At 46.1% G+C, this 15022-nt stretch overlaps 1 protein-coding gene across 1 annotated transcript in view; it reads left to right on the top strand.

Moving 5' to 3' along the window:
* Positions 1 to 15022, top strand: part of COL9A3 (collagen type IX alpha 3 chain) — a 72354-nt gene that overhangs the window by 22297 nt on the left and 35035 nt on the right. The window contains exons 6-13 of the mRNA XM_073309113.1: positions 2521 to 2556; positions 4171 to 4194; positions 4773 to 4826; positions 5710 to 5763; positions 7708 to 7749; positions 10584 to 10640; positions 13289 to 13342; positions 13885 to 13938. Of these exons, the coding sequence (XP_073165214.1) occupies positions 2521 to 2556; positions 4171 to 4194; positions 4773 to 4826; positions 5710 to 5763; positions 7708 to 7749; positions 10584 to 10640; positions 13289 to 13342; positions 13885 to 13938 (375 nt within the window). The remainder of the gene's footprint in view (positions 1 to 2520; positions 2557 to 4170; positions 4195 to 4772; positions 4827 to 5709; positions 5764 to 7707; positions 7750 to 10583; positions 10641 to 13288; positions 13343 to 13884; positions 13939 to 15022) is intronic.

Here is a 15022-nt window from a genome sequence, read left to right as displayed (position 1 = left end):
GGTTTATGATGGTTCTGAAATGGGTTGAGGTCTTCCATTGCTGTGCAGCTTCTTCAGCACGGGTGGCAGGGCTGGCGGATTATACATTCAGCTATTGCTAATACCATTTTTGTTAACTGGTCCTGATCAGCAATACCCCTTAGGCAGTTCGTTTGGGCCTGGTTGCAGGCCCTTTGCTCACATTAATAACAGTGTTGATATCAGTGGGGCTACTTGTCAGGGGGAGGGTGATCTAAAGCACGGAGAGCTTGTATTTAAACCTCATCAGACACAGTAGTAACCAGCACCTGCAATCAAGCATGTGATTCCCTGATCTGTCCCCACCTTCCATGGTGGAAGATAACCTTTGGTTCCTGTAGTTACCTCCTTCTACAACAGCAACGGCTGCTCCACACTAGGGGCTCACAATCTAGCCCTTTAGAAATTAAATTAGGATTTTAGGACCCGATCTTGCAAGGTTTACATCCGTGCCTAAGCATGGGAGAAGTCCCACTCAGGCATTAGTATGCCACGCAGAAACGTCTCTGAATTCTTCATTTGCTAGGAGCATACCATGCTATTTCCTTGGGAATTCTTCATTGTTACTGGTGTCATCAAAAGCATGTCTTGATGAAGGTCATTTTTTTGATATGACAATAGACTGGTAATAGCTAACTAGGTGTGCATTTACTGCATTGTAAGCCCGGGACTATGGGACCCAGGCTGGATGTTTCCAAGCCCTCGCTTAAGCCTCTGCACTGCATTGTGAACCTGGGTTTGCAGTTGCTGAACTTGAGTCTTACAGCCATGCTAACATCCACAGTGCACTATGCAGAACGTCTGACTTGGGTCTGTGGCTTGACCTGTGTCCACTCTGCAAAATGGCAGGGCTTGGACCTGAGTCACAGTGTGATTTGGGCTCTGACCCATCTTCCCCCGCAACCTGGGTCCTGAATACTTGCGGACTGGAGTCAGATTGGGGTGTGTGTGTGTGTGTGTGTGGATGGAAGGGGGGCTTGAGCTCAAACCTGACTTGGAGCCTCGGTTTAGTGTGCAGTGCAAATATTCCCTCAAGCTCCAGGATCTGTTACTGCATTAAGGCTTGTTGCTGACTGTTCCGGTACAGTGTAGATTTTAAGGTAGGTTAATTACACAGTCAAAAGGCTGATCCTGGGCATATTGGCACACCAAAAAATTTTGCAAAACCCGGCCTGCAGGAGTGAAGACTCCAGGGTCACTAAAGATGTCATGGAGTCTTCTCAAAGAAATACAAACCTGTTGCCAGTTTTTAGAAGGTGGGGATGACAACCCTGTTTGACGTTACAGTCCGCTAGGCGTGGCATTAGTATGAATGATCATCTATGCCGTGAGATTTATCGTATTGCTGGCTAATGTTTTATTTATAGTCAGTACTGCACTGTGCTTATAGATAAGCCCTCTGAGTCTCCAGATATTTGTAGGGAAGACATCTGGGGAATTGTATGATTCAGCACCCACCACTGAGCACAGTCCCTTACTCAGAGGGGAATGTGTTTGCCCTCAACACCAATGTGAATAAGCCCAAATCTTTCCTGTCATTTCACATGGCAACAAGGGCAGGGATTAAGTTACAGGAGGCCTGCCATTCTGTAACTCATTGTGTTCAGTGGCTGTAAACATGCAGGGAACAGTGTTTTCTTCATTCATTTTCCATTTCCATTTAGTCTGCTTTGGAGCATTAACCAATGATTAATTTCATATGTTTTTTCCAGAATTGGCACACTCAGAACACAACAAAGGGATTAAAAAAGCCCAGCTGTCTGTCTTATCTGTAATGAGGCAGGAACTTAGCAACTTCAGTGATTTGATTTTAGAGTAAAATTTAAGATTGCAAACATTCTCAGAAAACTGTAAATGAAACTTAAGGTTTGGAATGCAAAAGCAAAAGGGAAATAACACCAGAATAGCCTGCAAAAACAGACAAGTCATGAAATCTAAACATCTTTGCTTAAAGGAGAAATGTATGAATTAATAAAATGCAGTACAGTTGGGTCCCGATCCTGTAAACGATTTCAAATATAGCTCTCGTCCACAGCATGAAGTAAGTATGAAACAGGATGTTTCAAATGAGAGCCAGTGAGATTTGCTATATCTGTAGCAAACTTTAAAGATTCCCAGTGACCAATCTGGGGCCTGTTGTGTGTTGTGGTTCCCCATATTTAGTCTCACTTAGTGGAGTCTCATGTTTTAATCTCGGCTCACAGATTTTCTAAGAGAGTAGGAAAGAGGTTCCTGGGGGCTCTTCTTGAGCATCAAGAATGTTCTTGAATCATTTAACTAATCAGACATGTCAAAGGGTCTTTTACTCAGGTCTGTGAACTGAGTCTCACTTTTCCATGTGTAAGATGCTATTGAACTTCCCCAGGGGAAGGTGATCCCATGATCTGGTGAGTTCTGGATGGTATGAGCCAGCAGGCTGACATCTGGATTGGAAACTCCCTTTTTACTTCTGTGAAGAGGCCTGACCCGCTAACTCATATTCTGTTGTTTCTAATTCTACAGGGTGCTTTAGGACCTGCAGGGCCACCTGGACCAGCTGTAAGTAACTCTGAGAATGTGCAGACTTGTGCAGTGTAATAAAGGTGCAGAATTCCCCATAGTAAAGTACCAGCAAAGCCCATTTTGATGACAGCTATCTCATTGTGAGGGTCGGATCACAGGGGAAGAAAAGATGTGGGTCTTGTCTTGAACCAAACATAAGGGCTCAGAAATGAAAAGGGATCATGTACTAAGTAGAGATGTTCGGGGGAGGGTGTTATATAAAATATATATATTTAAAATACATAAAACCAGTTTTAGCCTTCAAGGGCTTGATCCAAAGCCCACTGAAGTCAGTGGGAGACTTTCTATTGCTTCAGTGGGCTTTGGCCCAACATTTATAAATTACCCAGTGTGGTTCCTGTCAACAGTGGACATATGCTAACTCATCGGCATTGCACGGGGCAATATAAAGTCTTTTCCAGCTTGTAAAAAGGAGCTGTCAGAACATTCAGCCTGTTGAACCATCCAGCTGGTTAAGCATCCTCAGAGATTTTATAATAATTCTGAAATCCACACAGCTGTGTTAGAAGATCTCTTTATTTACCAGGGAGTCGCATTGAACCGTAGCTATTTGAACAAATGGTATGGAAAAATTTAGAGCTAAATCCACATTGATCAGTACTGATGACTTGGTAACAAAGCCCCGCAAAAAGCCTACCAGGAAGTTAAATGATGGACGTGTGTTTAATTCCGGATATAACCTCTCCACTGAAATACTGCATTTAAAAAACCATGGCTCCTTCATGCTGAAAAATCAAATAGCCTTTTCCAAGGTGGTGACTATTATGGTATTAAAAATCCAGCTTCTCAGCCCAGGGAGCTAACAGGCATGACTAATGCAGTGTGCAACATTATTAGCGCATGCTACAGACACTGCTGGTCCTCTCTTCTTATGACCAGGAGGCAGAATATCAAGGTGCACCAAGAGTCAAGCGTTTCGGTTGCTTGTCAGTTTCAATAGACTGTCCGCTCCCAAGGTCAGAACAGTCGAGATGGGATAACATACCTCACGCACATGTGACATGGCCTATGTTATACTGCAGGTCAGACTAGGTGATCACAGTTGTCCCTTGTGGCCTTGGAATCTATGAGGTCTCGATATCATCTTAAACTCTGTGTTTACGGGCCAGCAGCCGGCCACATAACTCGGTCACATAACATTAACTTGGTCATAGTCCTTATTTTGTCGGGGATGGTATTTTTTTTTCTTCATGTCCCCAGAGAGGTGGTTTTCTTTTAATGTAGCTTTTACCAGGTGCCAAGAGAAGTGGCTTCTCAACAGCAAAAGATTTGTAGAGAAAACTAGGTTAGAAAAAATGGTGGGGAGGCTATACTTCTCCCCTCATATGTGCACATGACCCGTTGATGGGTCCCTGGCTGAATCTTAGAGCAGAGAATAGCCCATGGGCAACAAAGAGGAAAAGTGAACGGAAAATACAGACGACAACTCTAGGATTCAGTAACTGTCTCTGGCTCCACTTTCTGACTAAATTAGAATACTAGGGGCTAGAGGAGTGTTGGGGTGGGGGAAGTGTTTTTTTGATACAATGATCCACTCTTTGTGTGGTCAGTTTCCAAATGATCTTTCTTTGTTTTAAATTTTGTTTTCAGGGCAAGGGACTGCCAGGCCCTCCGGTAAGTAGCAGCCTCTTTCCCAGGGCTGGTCTACACTAGAATGTTGGGAAAATCTAGCTATATTGCTTAGGGGTGTGAAAAATTCACACTGCAGAGCAACGTAGCTAGGTTGACCTAAGTTTTAAGAGTGAACCCCCTTTTTGAGGCCTGGTCTAAATTATTACATTGCTTGTGTTCTACTTTGGTATTTTCACCAAAACCCACCCACAGACCCAGATCCTTGAGTGCTCTGAGCTGTGCTAAGTCCAGTGGGTGTGGAGCCCTGGCTAAGGGTGGCCTGCTGCGACCTTTACACTGCTGGAGGCCGGTTTGGCCACTGATGTGAATTAGAGCAGCCACAGGGTGCAGCAGCTTTGTAACTGGTGAGAACGTTTCATTGCTTTCCCCTGAAAGGGGATCCTTCTTGGCACAGGTAGCCAGGCAGTGTCTGTGTTTGTATAGGGAGCGTCAGGCCAGCGGGGTGTTAAGATTGGACCAGTCCCTGAGTGGGAGGGGTGAGGAGTGTAAAGAGTTTGCTTTTGTACTGTGAGAGGTCTCCTGGGTAACAGCATGTGTAATGTTCTGACTCTATTTTACAGGGGCCTCCAGGAGCCAGTGGACTCCCGGGTGGAAACGGACTTCAGGGGCCACCTGTGAGTTTCCTTTGCTGTTTAATTCCCGTTGATTGACCATCCTGCAGCCACAGAAGAACAAGGTCTATTCCTGGCCTCTTGCTGCACTTGGGAAGGTTAATGAGAGTGTGATGCCACACTTGCTCTGTGAATAGGCCAGCAGGAGGTGCCATTCCCTGCACTGGCTAGTGCAGTGGGTATGTGTCAGCCACCATGCCAGAGCTACTCAAGTGTGTTCAGTCATCTTGCCCTCTAGTGATTGAAGTCTACAGAGTGTGTAAGCTGTAACTGCAAATGGAGGCTTTGTTTCTCATGCCACATGTGTGCAGGTTAGCTGGTGACAATGGTGTCCATTCTTTGTGGCAAGGGATTTCTCACACTTGGAGCTCAAGTGTGTCACTGGCATGAAGCTATTTAATATATTGGGTCAAATCTTCCTTTTGCAGTCCCCCACAAAATTTGCATTCACATTTCGAAGGGCAAGTCCTGAGGACTTATGCCTCTGACTGCAGGAATGAAGGTGCAAATACTCAGATTTGTCCTTGCAATTCCTTTGGCAGGCACAAAAGCATCTGCAGGAAGAGACACCGGGGCTCAGTCCTCTTCTAGACATGTCCCCTTATGCCGCATTAATAAACGTGATATCACTTTAATTTCTTTTCAGATTTTCATTCAAGTTGTTAATATGGTGAAATTGTCCCAAGAAAACCACCTTATCTTCATTCATCTCATATATAGTATTTGGGGCCTGCCCCACTCCCGTTGGATTGAACAGCAAAACGTCTGTTGTTTTGAGTGGGAACAGGATTGGGTCCTTCAGTGAACTCTTCTCCCCCCCCCCCCCCCCCGAGAGATTCTATAGAGGGTGTATATGGGAATTCTTATTATTTCTCACTCCTTTTAGGGACCATCAGGTCTTCCAGGATTCCCAGGACAGCCTGGACCTCCAGGACCTCCAGTAAGTTGCGATTTTTTCCGTGTAATAAGCACGAAGAAAGTTAAACTTGGTGTGGTTTTTGGAGTCATCTTCTTGTGCCCATGGAAGCAGCTGACAGGACAGTTGCTTTTTTTTTTGCTGTTTTAGGTTCAAACTCCCCCCTTAAGTTGAAGTGTTCTCTACAAGCTAAAAACAATGCATTAGAGCAGTAGTTCTCAAACTTTAGGAATCCAAGGACCCCTATTTTGATTTAAAAAATTTTGCAGACCCCCCCAAACCCGCTGCTCAGCCCCAGGCCCCGCCCCCGCCCGACCTCTTCCCGTCCCACTTCTCCCCTACCCCTCCTCTTCTCACCCCCGAGCACGCCCCATCCCCGCTTCTCCCTCTCCCTCCCAGTGCCTCCTGCAGGCCGCTGACTTGATCAGCGGGGCCAGCGGCCCTGGACATGATTCTGCCTCCCTGCCCCGAGCGCACCTGCTCCTTCCCCTCCCTCCCACACACCACTGAACAGCTGTTCCCCAGTGTGCAGGAGGCGCTGGGAGGGAGAGGTATGGGAGGGAGAGGGAGGCATTGATCAGCAGGGCCCACGGACCCCCCTGGGATACCCTCCTGGACCCTCCTTTGAGAAATGCTGCATTAGAGGGAAAGCAATGACTGTTTATTTCCTGTGTTTGAGTGTTTAATATTCCTGCTGATGCTGGGGGTACGGGGCATGATACAATGCCATGTGGCTTCAGGGCATACACTGATCACTGGCAAGATTTTTCCTCCCGGGTAACCATGGTGTGATTGGCCATATTGTTACGGGATTTTTCTTCGCATTCCTCAAAAACAGCTGGTCTTGGGGCCTGATCGGGTGAGGTGCTGAACACCCTCAGATGATCCTGTGAAGATGTCTAGCTCCCTGTCTGGAGGGATTGCTTACCCTGACAGTGACAAGAGCCTGTATTAGATGGAGCGACAGTCTGATGGACTAGATCAGACCCTGTGTTCTTGTAATGCCGTGCCCTTGTATGGGTTGCTGGCTGTTGGGATTTAACTTGTGCATCTAAAAGCATGAGCCTCTACTGTGTGAGCTAAAACAGCCACCTCTGTTAGCTATGGCTGTACTTGGCTTCCCCACCACTGTGCGCACCACCAGCCACCCAAGAGCAGGACGGACGCCATGCTGTGTCAGCGTGGGTTACGTTTCTATCAGACATATCCTAAAACTAGCTTTTGTGTATAGTGGAGTAATTGTGCGGGTAGGGTGGTTGGTAATTACATATAACTGAGGAGATGGGTCTTCTTTAAAGACTTCTGCATTGGACAATGAGTGGAAAGTCCCACCCCTATAAGGGGAAATTCTCATGAAGATACCAATCTTGGGAAAATGGAATTGGGGTTCCCTCTGGAAAATTTACTCCTTGGAAAATGTGGTTCCTCCCCACATCCTGCAGATATAACCACACCTCTATGTCGGTCTGCTTAAGCCACAGCTATTGTGTTAAAAGAAAAGGAGGACTTGTGGCACCTTAGAGACTAACCAATTTATTTGAGCATGAGCTTTCGTGAGCTACAGCTCACTTCATTGGCAGCTGTATGGTCTAGTGGTTAGAGCATGTGACTAGCTGTCAGGGCTCTTGGATTCTGGAGTTCTGTTGCTAACTCTGCCACCGAGGTGAGGTGGGTGACCTTGCTTCATCCTTATCTGGAGGATGTAAGTGGCTCATAGGCCTGGCCCTGGCCATCTTGCCCCTGTGTGACTCAGGCAAGCCATTCAACCTAGTGCTGCTTCCATTTTACCTCTCTGTAAAAGGAGTGTAAATATATTGACCTAGCTAACTCATGAATGTCTGTGAAGTGCTTTGAGGGGAATACAGAAGTGGAAAATATCTGTGTCAATAAAATATGTTTTCTGAGGATAACATTTCCTTTGGTGCTTTGTGTTGATATATTTAAAAGGTCAAATGTTCTGGGTTATAGGGTCTTCCAGGGGTTCTTCCTGATGGCGGCGGGGACCTTCAGGTAGGTTTTTCTTTATATCGTAGAAACAATTTTTTAACTTAACCCCTTAAACAATTTTTTATGTATGGGTCTGGGCGAACATAGGTCTGTTTTAACATACAAGGGCTAGATGGTGCAAACATGCCTGGGAGTAGCCTTATCTATGAGAGTAATCCCATTAAATTAATGGGGCTGTTTGTGTGGATAATGTCTTCCAGGTGCATGAGTATTTGCCGTATCAGGGCCTTGGACTCTTTCAAATATGCAGATATTTTAGTGCTGTTGCAGGCTATTCCTTGTCATTTTACTTCAATTTGATCCTTGCTTCCCTAGTGTTGATTTTGCATATGTTTGATCCCATGCCAGTTTAATAAAAACAAGTTTTAGCACTTCATAAGGGAAGACCATTTTTCATGCAGCTGTTTCAAACAGAAAAGGTCAAATTTGTTTTGCTGTTTATTTCCATGGACAGCGGCACCTTGTTCCCATGGGCATAAGCCTTGTTTGTTCTTTCCTTTTTGAGCAAATGTCTTGATTTCTTTATTTCAAAGGAATGAAACAGACATTAAGGTAATGAGCAATATAAGTGACATTTCAAGATTTCACAGCTGTTGTTATGACAGCTTCTTTGCTTTCCTAATTAGAGTACACCAAAAAAGCTTCTATCTTGTTGACACTGCCTTATGGAAAAGACTTATGGAATATAATAGAAAATAAGGGTTTTTTTGGTAATTTTTTTAGGCCATGCTATAGAATTTAATAGAAAATTATCTCCCTGCTACAGAATTATATACAAAGGTTTAAAAAAAAAACCCGATAGAAAGATCTTATTCTTTATTTTCTATAGATTTTTGAAGTACTAGCTATAGAATCCCCTTAAACTTTTATACAGCTTTTGATTTAATCCCTGTGAAATTCTAGAAGACTCTCCTATGCAGGCCAGACACAGCTTGAGAATCTGATAGTTTGCTTTGTTTTTAAGTAAATTCCCATTCCTATAAACTCTTCTGTGTGAGCCTTTCCTTTGATCAGGTGAGATCAATACAACTTCAAATGGGTGTAAAGCTAAGTGTATTCCTAACTGTTTGCATGACTAAGCCCCAGGTTTTCAGCAGAGCAAGATCAGTGGACATGGTCTGCTGTAAGTAAATATCCTTGTTCTCTTTAGAATAAGGAGGTTTGGGGCCTGATTCAAAGCCCATGGAAGTGAGTATTGATGTCTATAGGCCCTATGTTTTCCAGACTCAGCCAGGGTCACAGACAATATTAGGAAGTCTAGCTAGAAGAGACCATATTACTCTGGATTCAGGTATGCAACTCCCATTGACATGTACAGTAGGTGATTGTCTTGGGTGATGCAAAAGAAGAAGGTTTTCTAATCATCAGAGGTGTGAGGTCAAATAACCTAACTAGTTTTGAGATGGAGCTTGGTAAGTTTATGAACAGGATTCTATGCTGGAGTTGCCTGTGATAGCAGGAGGCTGGACTCATGACCCAGGAGGTCCCTTCCAATCCTGAGTTCCTAGGTATATGTTCATAGGAGATGTCTAAAATTGAGTTGGGGCTTTGCAGCCTGGATTACAGAATCCATTCGTGTGCCCAGTTTTGTTTCATGTTTTGCTCCCAAGCCCCCGAGGCCACCTGCTAAGTTTAGACTTGAGAAAATACTCTCCTGTTGTTCGCAAAAAGAAAAGGAGTACTTGTGGCACCTTAGAGACTAACCAATTTATTTGAGCATGAGCTTTCGTGAGCTAAAGCTCACTTCATCTCCTGTTGTTGAAAAGAGTATGAAGTGACAGCCATTACCTCTTTCGTGTGTTAATCAGACCCGCTAATTAGGCCACAGAACAGATTCCAGCATCACAGGAAGCAAACCTGGAGGTTATTAACTAGAACTGGACTGAACATTTCTAAAATTTTGTTGAAAAATGTAGATTTTTTTTTCATGAAATGTTCAGTTTTTTTGGAGGCAGTGTAGCCTAGTGGATAGAGCACTGGACGGGGACTCAGGAGATCTGGGTTCTATTCCCAGCTCTGACGCTGGCCTGCTGGGTGACCTAGGGCAACTCCCTGTGCCTCAGTAGCCCCATCTGTAAAATGGGATAGTGATCCTGGCCTCCTCTGTAAAGTGTTTGAGTTCTATGGATGAAAAGTGCTATAAGAGCTACAAAGTGGGGGAGTTAATATCTTTTATGGGACCAACTTCTGTTGGTGAGAGAGAGATGAGCTTTGGAGCCACAGAGCTCTTCTTCCGGTCTGGGAAAGGTACTCTGGTCTGGTCTACACTACACTACAGGCCTATATCGGTATAACTACTTCACTCAGGGGTGTGAAAAATCCACACCCCTGAGCAATGTAGTCATACCAGCCTAACCCCCCACGTAGACAGCACTATGTCAGCGGGAGAGTTAATCCTCTCGGGGAGGTGGATTAACGATGCAGACCGGAGAGCTCTCTCCCCTCATCTTAGAGTGTCTTCATGAAAGCATTACAGGAGTGCCCACGCAGTGTTTTAAGTGTAGACTTGCCCTCAGTGTTACACAGCAGAACATTCAAGATGAATCGGGCAGTTAACACACTAAGTGCCTTTCCCAGACCTGAAGAAGAGCTCTGTAGCTCCAAAGCTTGTCTCTCTCGCCAACAGAAGTTGGTGCAATAACAGATATTACTTCCCCCTCCTTGTCTCTCTCATGTCCTGGAATTGACCTGGCTACAGCAATCCTGCAAACAATAAATAAGAGCTAGGTATTAGTGTTAGTATTATTGACCAGCATATTTTCCCCTTCAATAATAATGACACCCACCTTGCTCCATTGTCTGTGCTAGCTAAACCCACGAATGTTTGTTTTGTGTAGTGTCCAGCTCTCTGCCCCCCAGGCCCTCCGGGTCCTCCAGGAATGCCAGGATTCAAGGTAAGAAAAATATCCTCTGTAAACACAAAGAGTTGAGTCCCAGAATGTGTGGCAGCGGGAGGACCTGTGGCTGAGAGCAGGACTCAGGTTCATGCTGTACAAAGTACACAACAGTCCTCCTTTATCTGAGCCTGAGAGTCTTGGGTACTCCAAGTTACCCAGACACAAAATGCCACCAGCTTTTATTTTCAAGAGAGCAAGTGAAGGATACAGGCCCTGTCCCGCTCTCAGCACATGGAATTCCCATTAACATCCATGGGAGTTCCAAACGCACAGGGCATGATCCTGTAAGGTGCCCCGATCCACCAAAGCCCTTAACTCCCCGCCCCCGTCCTTGATTGCAGTGGGAGAATTTGCAGTGTTTAAAGTTAAGTGCTTTGCTAAATCGGGGCTCTGGCTCCTTGCAGGATTGAGCCCAGAGTCTCTCTTTGTTAGCTTTCAGAGTAACAGCCGTGTTAGTCTGTATTCGCAAAAAGAAAAGGAGGACATGTGGCACCTTAGAGACTAACCAATTTATTAGAGCATAAGCTTTCGTGAGCTACAGCTCACTTCTTCAGATGAAGTGAGCTGTAGCTCACGAAAGCTTATGCTCTAATAAATTGGTTAGTCTCTAAGGTGCCACAAGTCCTCCTTTTCTCTTTGTTAGCTGTAATTTTGACTGTCACCACTGCAGCTGGGAGGGTGCTCCCCAGCACACGTAGACAAAAGTACTTGCTCCGTTCCACTAGTGCGCTAAGAATAGCAGTGTGTCTGGGGTAACAAGGGCAGCGGCTCGGGGTAGCTACTTGAGAACAAGCCCACCCGGACCCCCTGGGCATGTCTCAGGCAAGTAGCCCGAGCTGCTGCCCTTGCTACCCTGCTCTTTTTAACATACTAGCTGGAGCACAGCTTGCCCATGCCTGCCTACCCGTGCCCAGCTGCACTGGAGACAGGCCCTTAGAAACACATCCTGGGTTTTTAAAGTACACTTATCACTGTGATGCAGAGATACGGATTGTATTGTGGAGGGCATAACTCACATGACCAAATACCATTTCACCCTATTTCCCACCTACCGTGGAACCCAACTGCTCCCCAGTTTACAATGTGCTGCTGGCAGTATGTAAATTGAAGGCTGCAGGGGGCGTTCAGCCATAGTGAAAGACAATACCCCTCACTTCCCATCCTGCACCTTGCACGGATTGGGTACCGAATATATAGTTCATCTGTCTGGTGGGACTAAACCTCAGCTCAGCTTCTCAGCCAGCTGCTCTGGTGCTGAGCTGGGGGAGCACAGTTTCTCTAATCCTTGCAGAAATATTTAGCAGATGTAGCGGGCCAATCCTGCAGGAGGCTGAGTGTCGCCTGGGAAAATACTGGTGTCCTTCAGCTCCCATTGAATTCAGCCCTCTGTGGGAAATGCTCAACTCCCCAGAGAACTGAGAGATCATTAGAAACCCACACAGTCAACTGTTGTTGGTAAGGGGTGAAATGCAAGGCCCGTAAAATAAGAAAGTCTCCGAATAGGGCTTAAGTAACGGATAGGTCCTGAGCTGATTCTCTGCACAGTGAGGAATTTCACCCCTGCTACCTAGTATTCGTGTGGTCTTTTGCCACAATAGCAGTGGGGATGGAAGGGAATGAAGCAAGGCAGAGTTTTATATCGAGATCATTCTAGTGTATATGGGTTCATTGCCAGCCTGATGGGGTTGCTGTAGCTGTAATAATAAGCTACAGCTTATTAATAATAAGTCCCATTTTCAAAAGTGACATAGGGTGACCTTCTCAAAAGCACTTGAGACCCTTTTTCAAATGTGACTAGGACTTTTGGTTCTCAGTCACTTCGATGCTTTTGAAAATTTTATCCTTAGGCATTTAGGAACTGTAACATGGGCAGCCCCCTCATGGCCAGAGATCACTCTGTGGTGCCCTGCCTCTGTTTCCTCTTCTTCAGAGCCCTTTAAGAATTCACAGTTCAAAGGCCGTTCCTATTTATTTAGTCCTTTGGTACATACTGGCACCAAGCAGTTCAGTGTGTCTTGCCTGACTAATCCCAAGTAACACACACTCTCACAGCCTTCATCCCAGCTGGCCTTTACAGTCTCTTCCCTTGCATGCACAAGGTCTCTCCCAGACCTCCCTGCCTTGACAGCTTTCTCCCACTCTCTCTTGCTTCTTCAGCATTTCCCCTGCTGACTCAGGGCCCTGCAGTCTCCTGGGCTTCCCAACCCCACTGCAACTTCCTGCCCATTTTTTATCCCAGGATCACCTGATTAAACCTAGGTGTGGCTAGTGCTGTAATCGGGGCTGGCTTAACCCTTAGCTCTCCAGCCCCTGGGGTATGTCACCCTGTTACAGGACCCTAACGTCTCATTGGAAGATGCCTTTGAAAATAAAACTTGGGCATTTTTGAAAATGTTACCCATCCTTCACAACTTCAGAATACATTCCAATAGACACGGAAACGTCTTGATCAACTGCTTGTCTATCCTAAATGCAACGCCCATCCAGGAAATGAGGAAGGATGCTACACAGCAGATGTGTAAATTCCTCTCCAATAACTTCAGTCAATTACCCGCCTTGCTTTAAATCCTGTGTCCCCCTTGTATAGCTTAGCCTGCCACAAGGCAATAATGAAGCTCTCAGATCATTCTTGGTTTTATTTTTAGGGGCACACAGGCCACAAAGGAGAACCTGGGGAAACAGGAAAAGATGGTGAGAAGGTAAAACTCTGTTTAAAGAAAAAAAATTAGATTTTTTTTGAAAAAGCATAAGACCAAGGGATTTCTCTCAGCATGATGCCAGGGCGGAATGAGACAATTGGTTGGACAGCAAGGGGAAGCCCATTATTTGATTGTACTTGGCATGTGGACTGAAGATCATTAGCCTCCATCATTTTGTGTGTATGAGAGAGAATATTTCAGCTAAAAAAAAAGAATCCTTGTTATGATCGCAATTTTTCCAGAGTGGACTCTAAATTGGCACCTTCAATTTTGCTGTGCCTACTTTTGCAGCTCATGCAAAAGCTGCTTTGATCACACAAGTTGGCTGGTTAGTTGTTTTAACTAATTGACAACAGACACTATCTGTGTGTGGAAGAAATTGCATAGAGGCAGAACATGAGGCCATAGTTTTGGTGAGGGAGGGTCCGGGGAGGAGAATGGGGAGAGGGCTAGCATGAAGAAGATTCTTGAGAAGAGGGTTACCAGGATCCCGGGTGAGATTTATCATCGCATCTTGTCTAACTCTGGTTTTCTATCCCCAGGGAGATGCAGGCCCTCCAGGTCCTCCGGGGATTCCAGGCAGCGTCGGCCTGCAGGTAAAATCCGCCTCTCAAACCAGAGCAGTCCCCTGATGCTCCCCCCCCCCACCCCCCCAGTCATGCAGGGTTTCAGGGTGAAATGCGAACGGTTGGGGTCTGTCCATGTGGCTCTGGGATTAAGCCCCATGCCAGCCCCTCTCAGCCATTGTGGACACAGCAGTGCGCTGCTGGTAACAGCCTCTACTGAGGGCCTGATCCAAAGCCACTGACGTCCATGAAAAGACTCCCTTGGACTTGCACGGGCCTTGCTATGGGCCTGGTAGTGGGGCCATCCTGTGGATGAAACATTACAGTGAGTACCCATCTCCTGGGCCCAGGTGGAGGCTGAAGAGCCCGTGCCACGTTTGAATGGTAATGGGACTGAGCTCTGCACTAGGTCGGATGGATCTCCATGGTAAAAGTGTGGCTGCCTCAGAATGCCCTCTGGTGGCCTCAATGCAGCCCTGCACACAGCACCTCAGCTCAGTTTCCCTCCTTGGATCCCCAAATGAACCCCACGCAGGGCTTTTCCAGTGTGATCACAGCAGCTCTCCTTAGGGTCTGATTTATTAACTTAAAGTTCAAAGCCAAACACAAAAGTTTTCCCTCCAGCCTTCAGCTCGGTACAGCCCAACAGCCCCCTCCCCGCCCCACCCCGGTCTGGTCAGAGTCCTTCCTGCCTAGCAGGCTGCTCCTAGCACTTCCTAGCTGTAGCAAGTCCCCTGGTCTCAGGGTTTTCCTGGCAGGAGCCTCTCACTACAGCCTCCTGAGCATCCCCCATATTGTCGCCTCTGTCTGCTATAAATAGAAAATTGCCTGGTTCCCCTCTGTAATCAGGGTTGGCTTGGTCTCAGGCTCCCCAGCCCAAGGGCCCCCCAGCCCCCCCGTTAAAACCCCTTCTCTGAATCTATTTCCCCCTCCCCCCCAAAAAAAAACAAAACAAAAAAAAACCAGAAGAACCAGACTCTGTTGTCTCAGTCTGAGACCTCTCTGCTTTGGGAAGAGGTTCCTGGGGACAGGGTTTGTCATCTCCCCTCCCCCCTGCCAAATCCCTCTGCTCATCACTGTTTCTTAAGGCTTCTTTGCCTTGGTTTTTAGGTTT

This window comes from Lepidochelys kempii, chromosome 13 (assembly GCF_965140265.1).
Source record: "Lepidochelys kempii isolate rLepKem1 chromosome 13, rLepKem1.hap2, whole genome shotgun sequence".
Classification (NCBI taxonomy): domain Eukaryota; kingdom Metazoa; phylum Chordata; order Testudines; family Cheloniidae; genus Lepidochelys; species Lepidochelys kempii.
The sequence above is the reverse complement of the archived record's forward strand: the minus strand, read 5'-3'. Positions and strand labels throughout refer to the sequence as shown.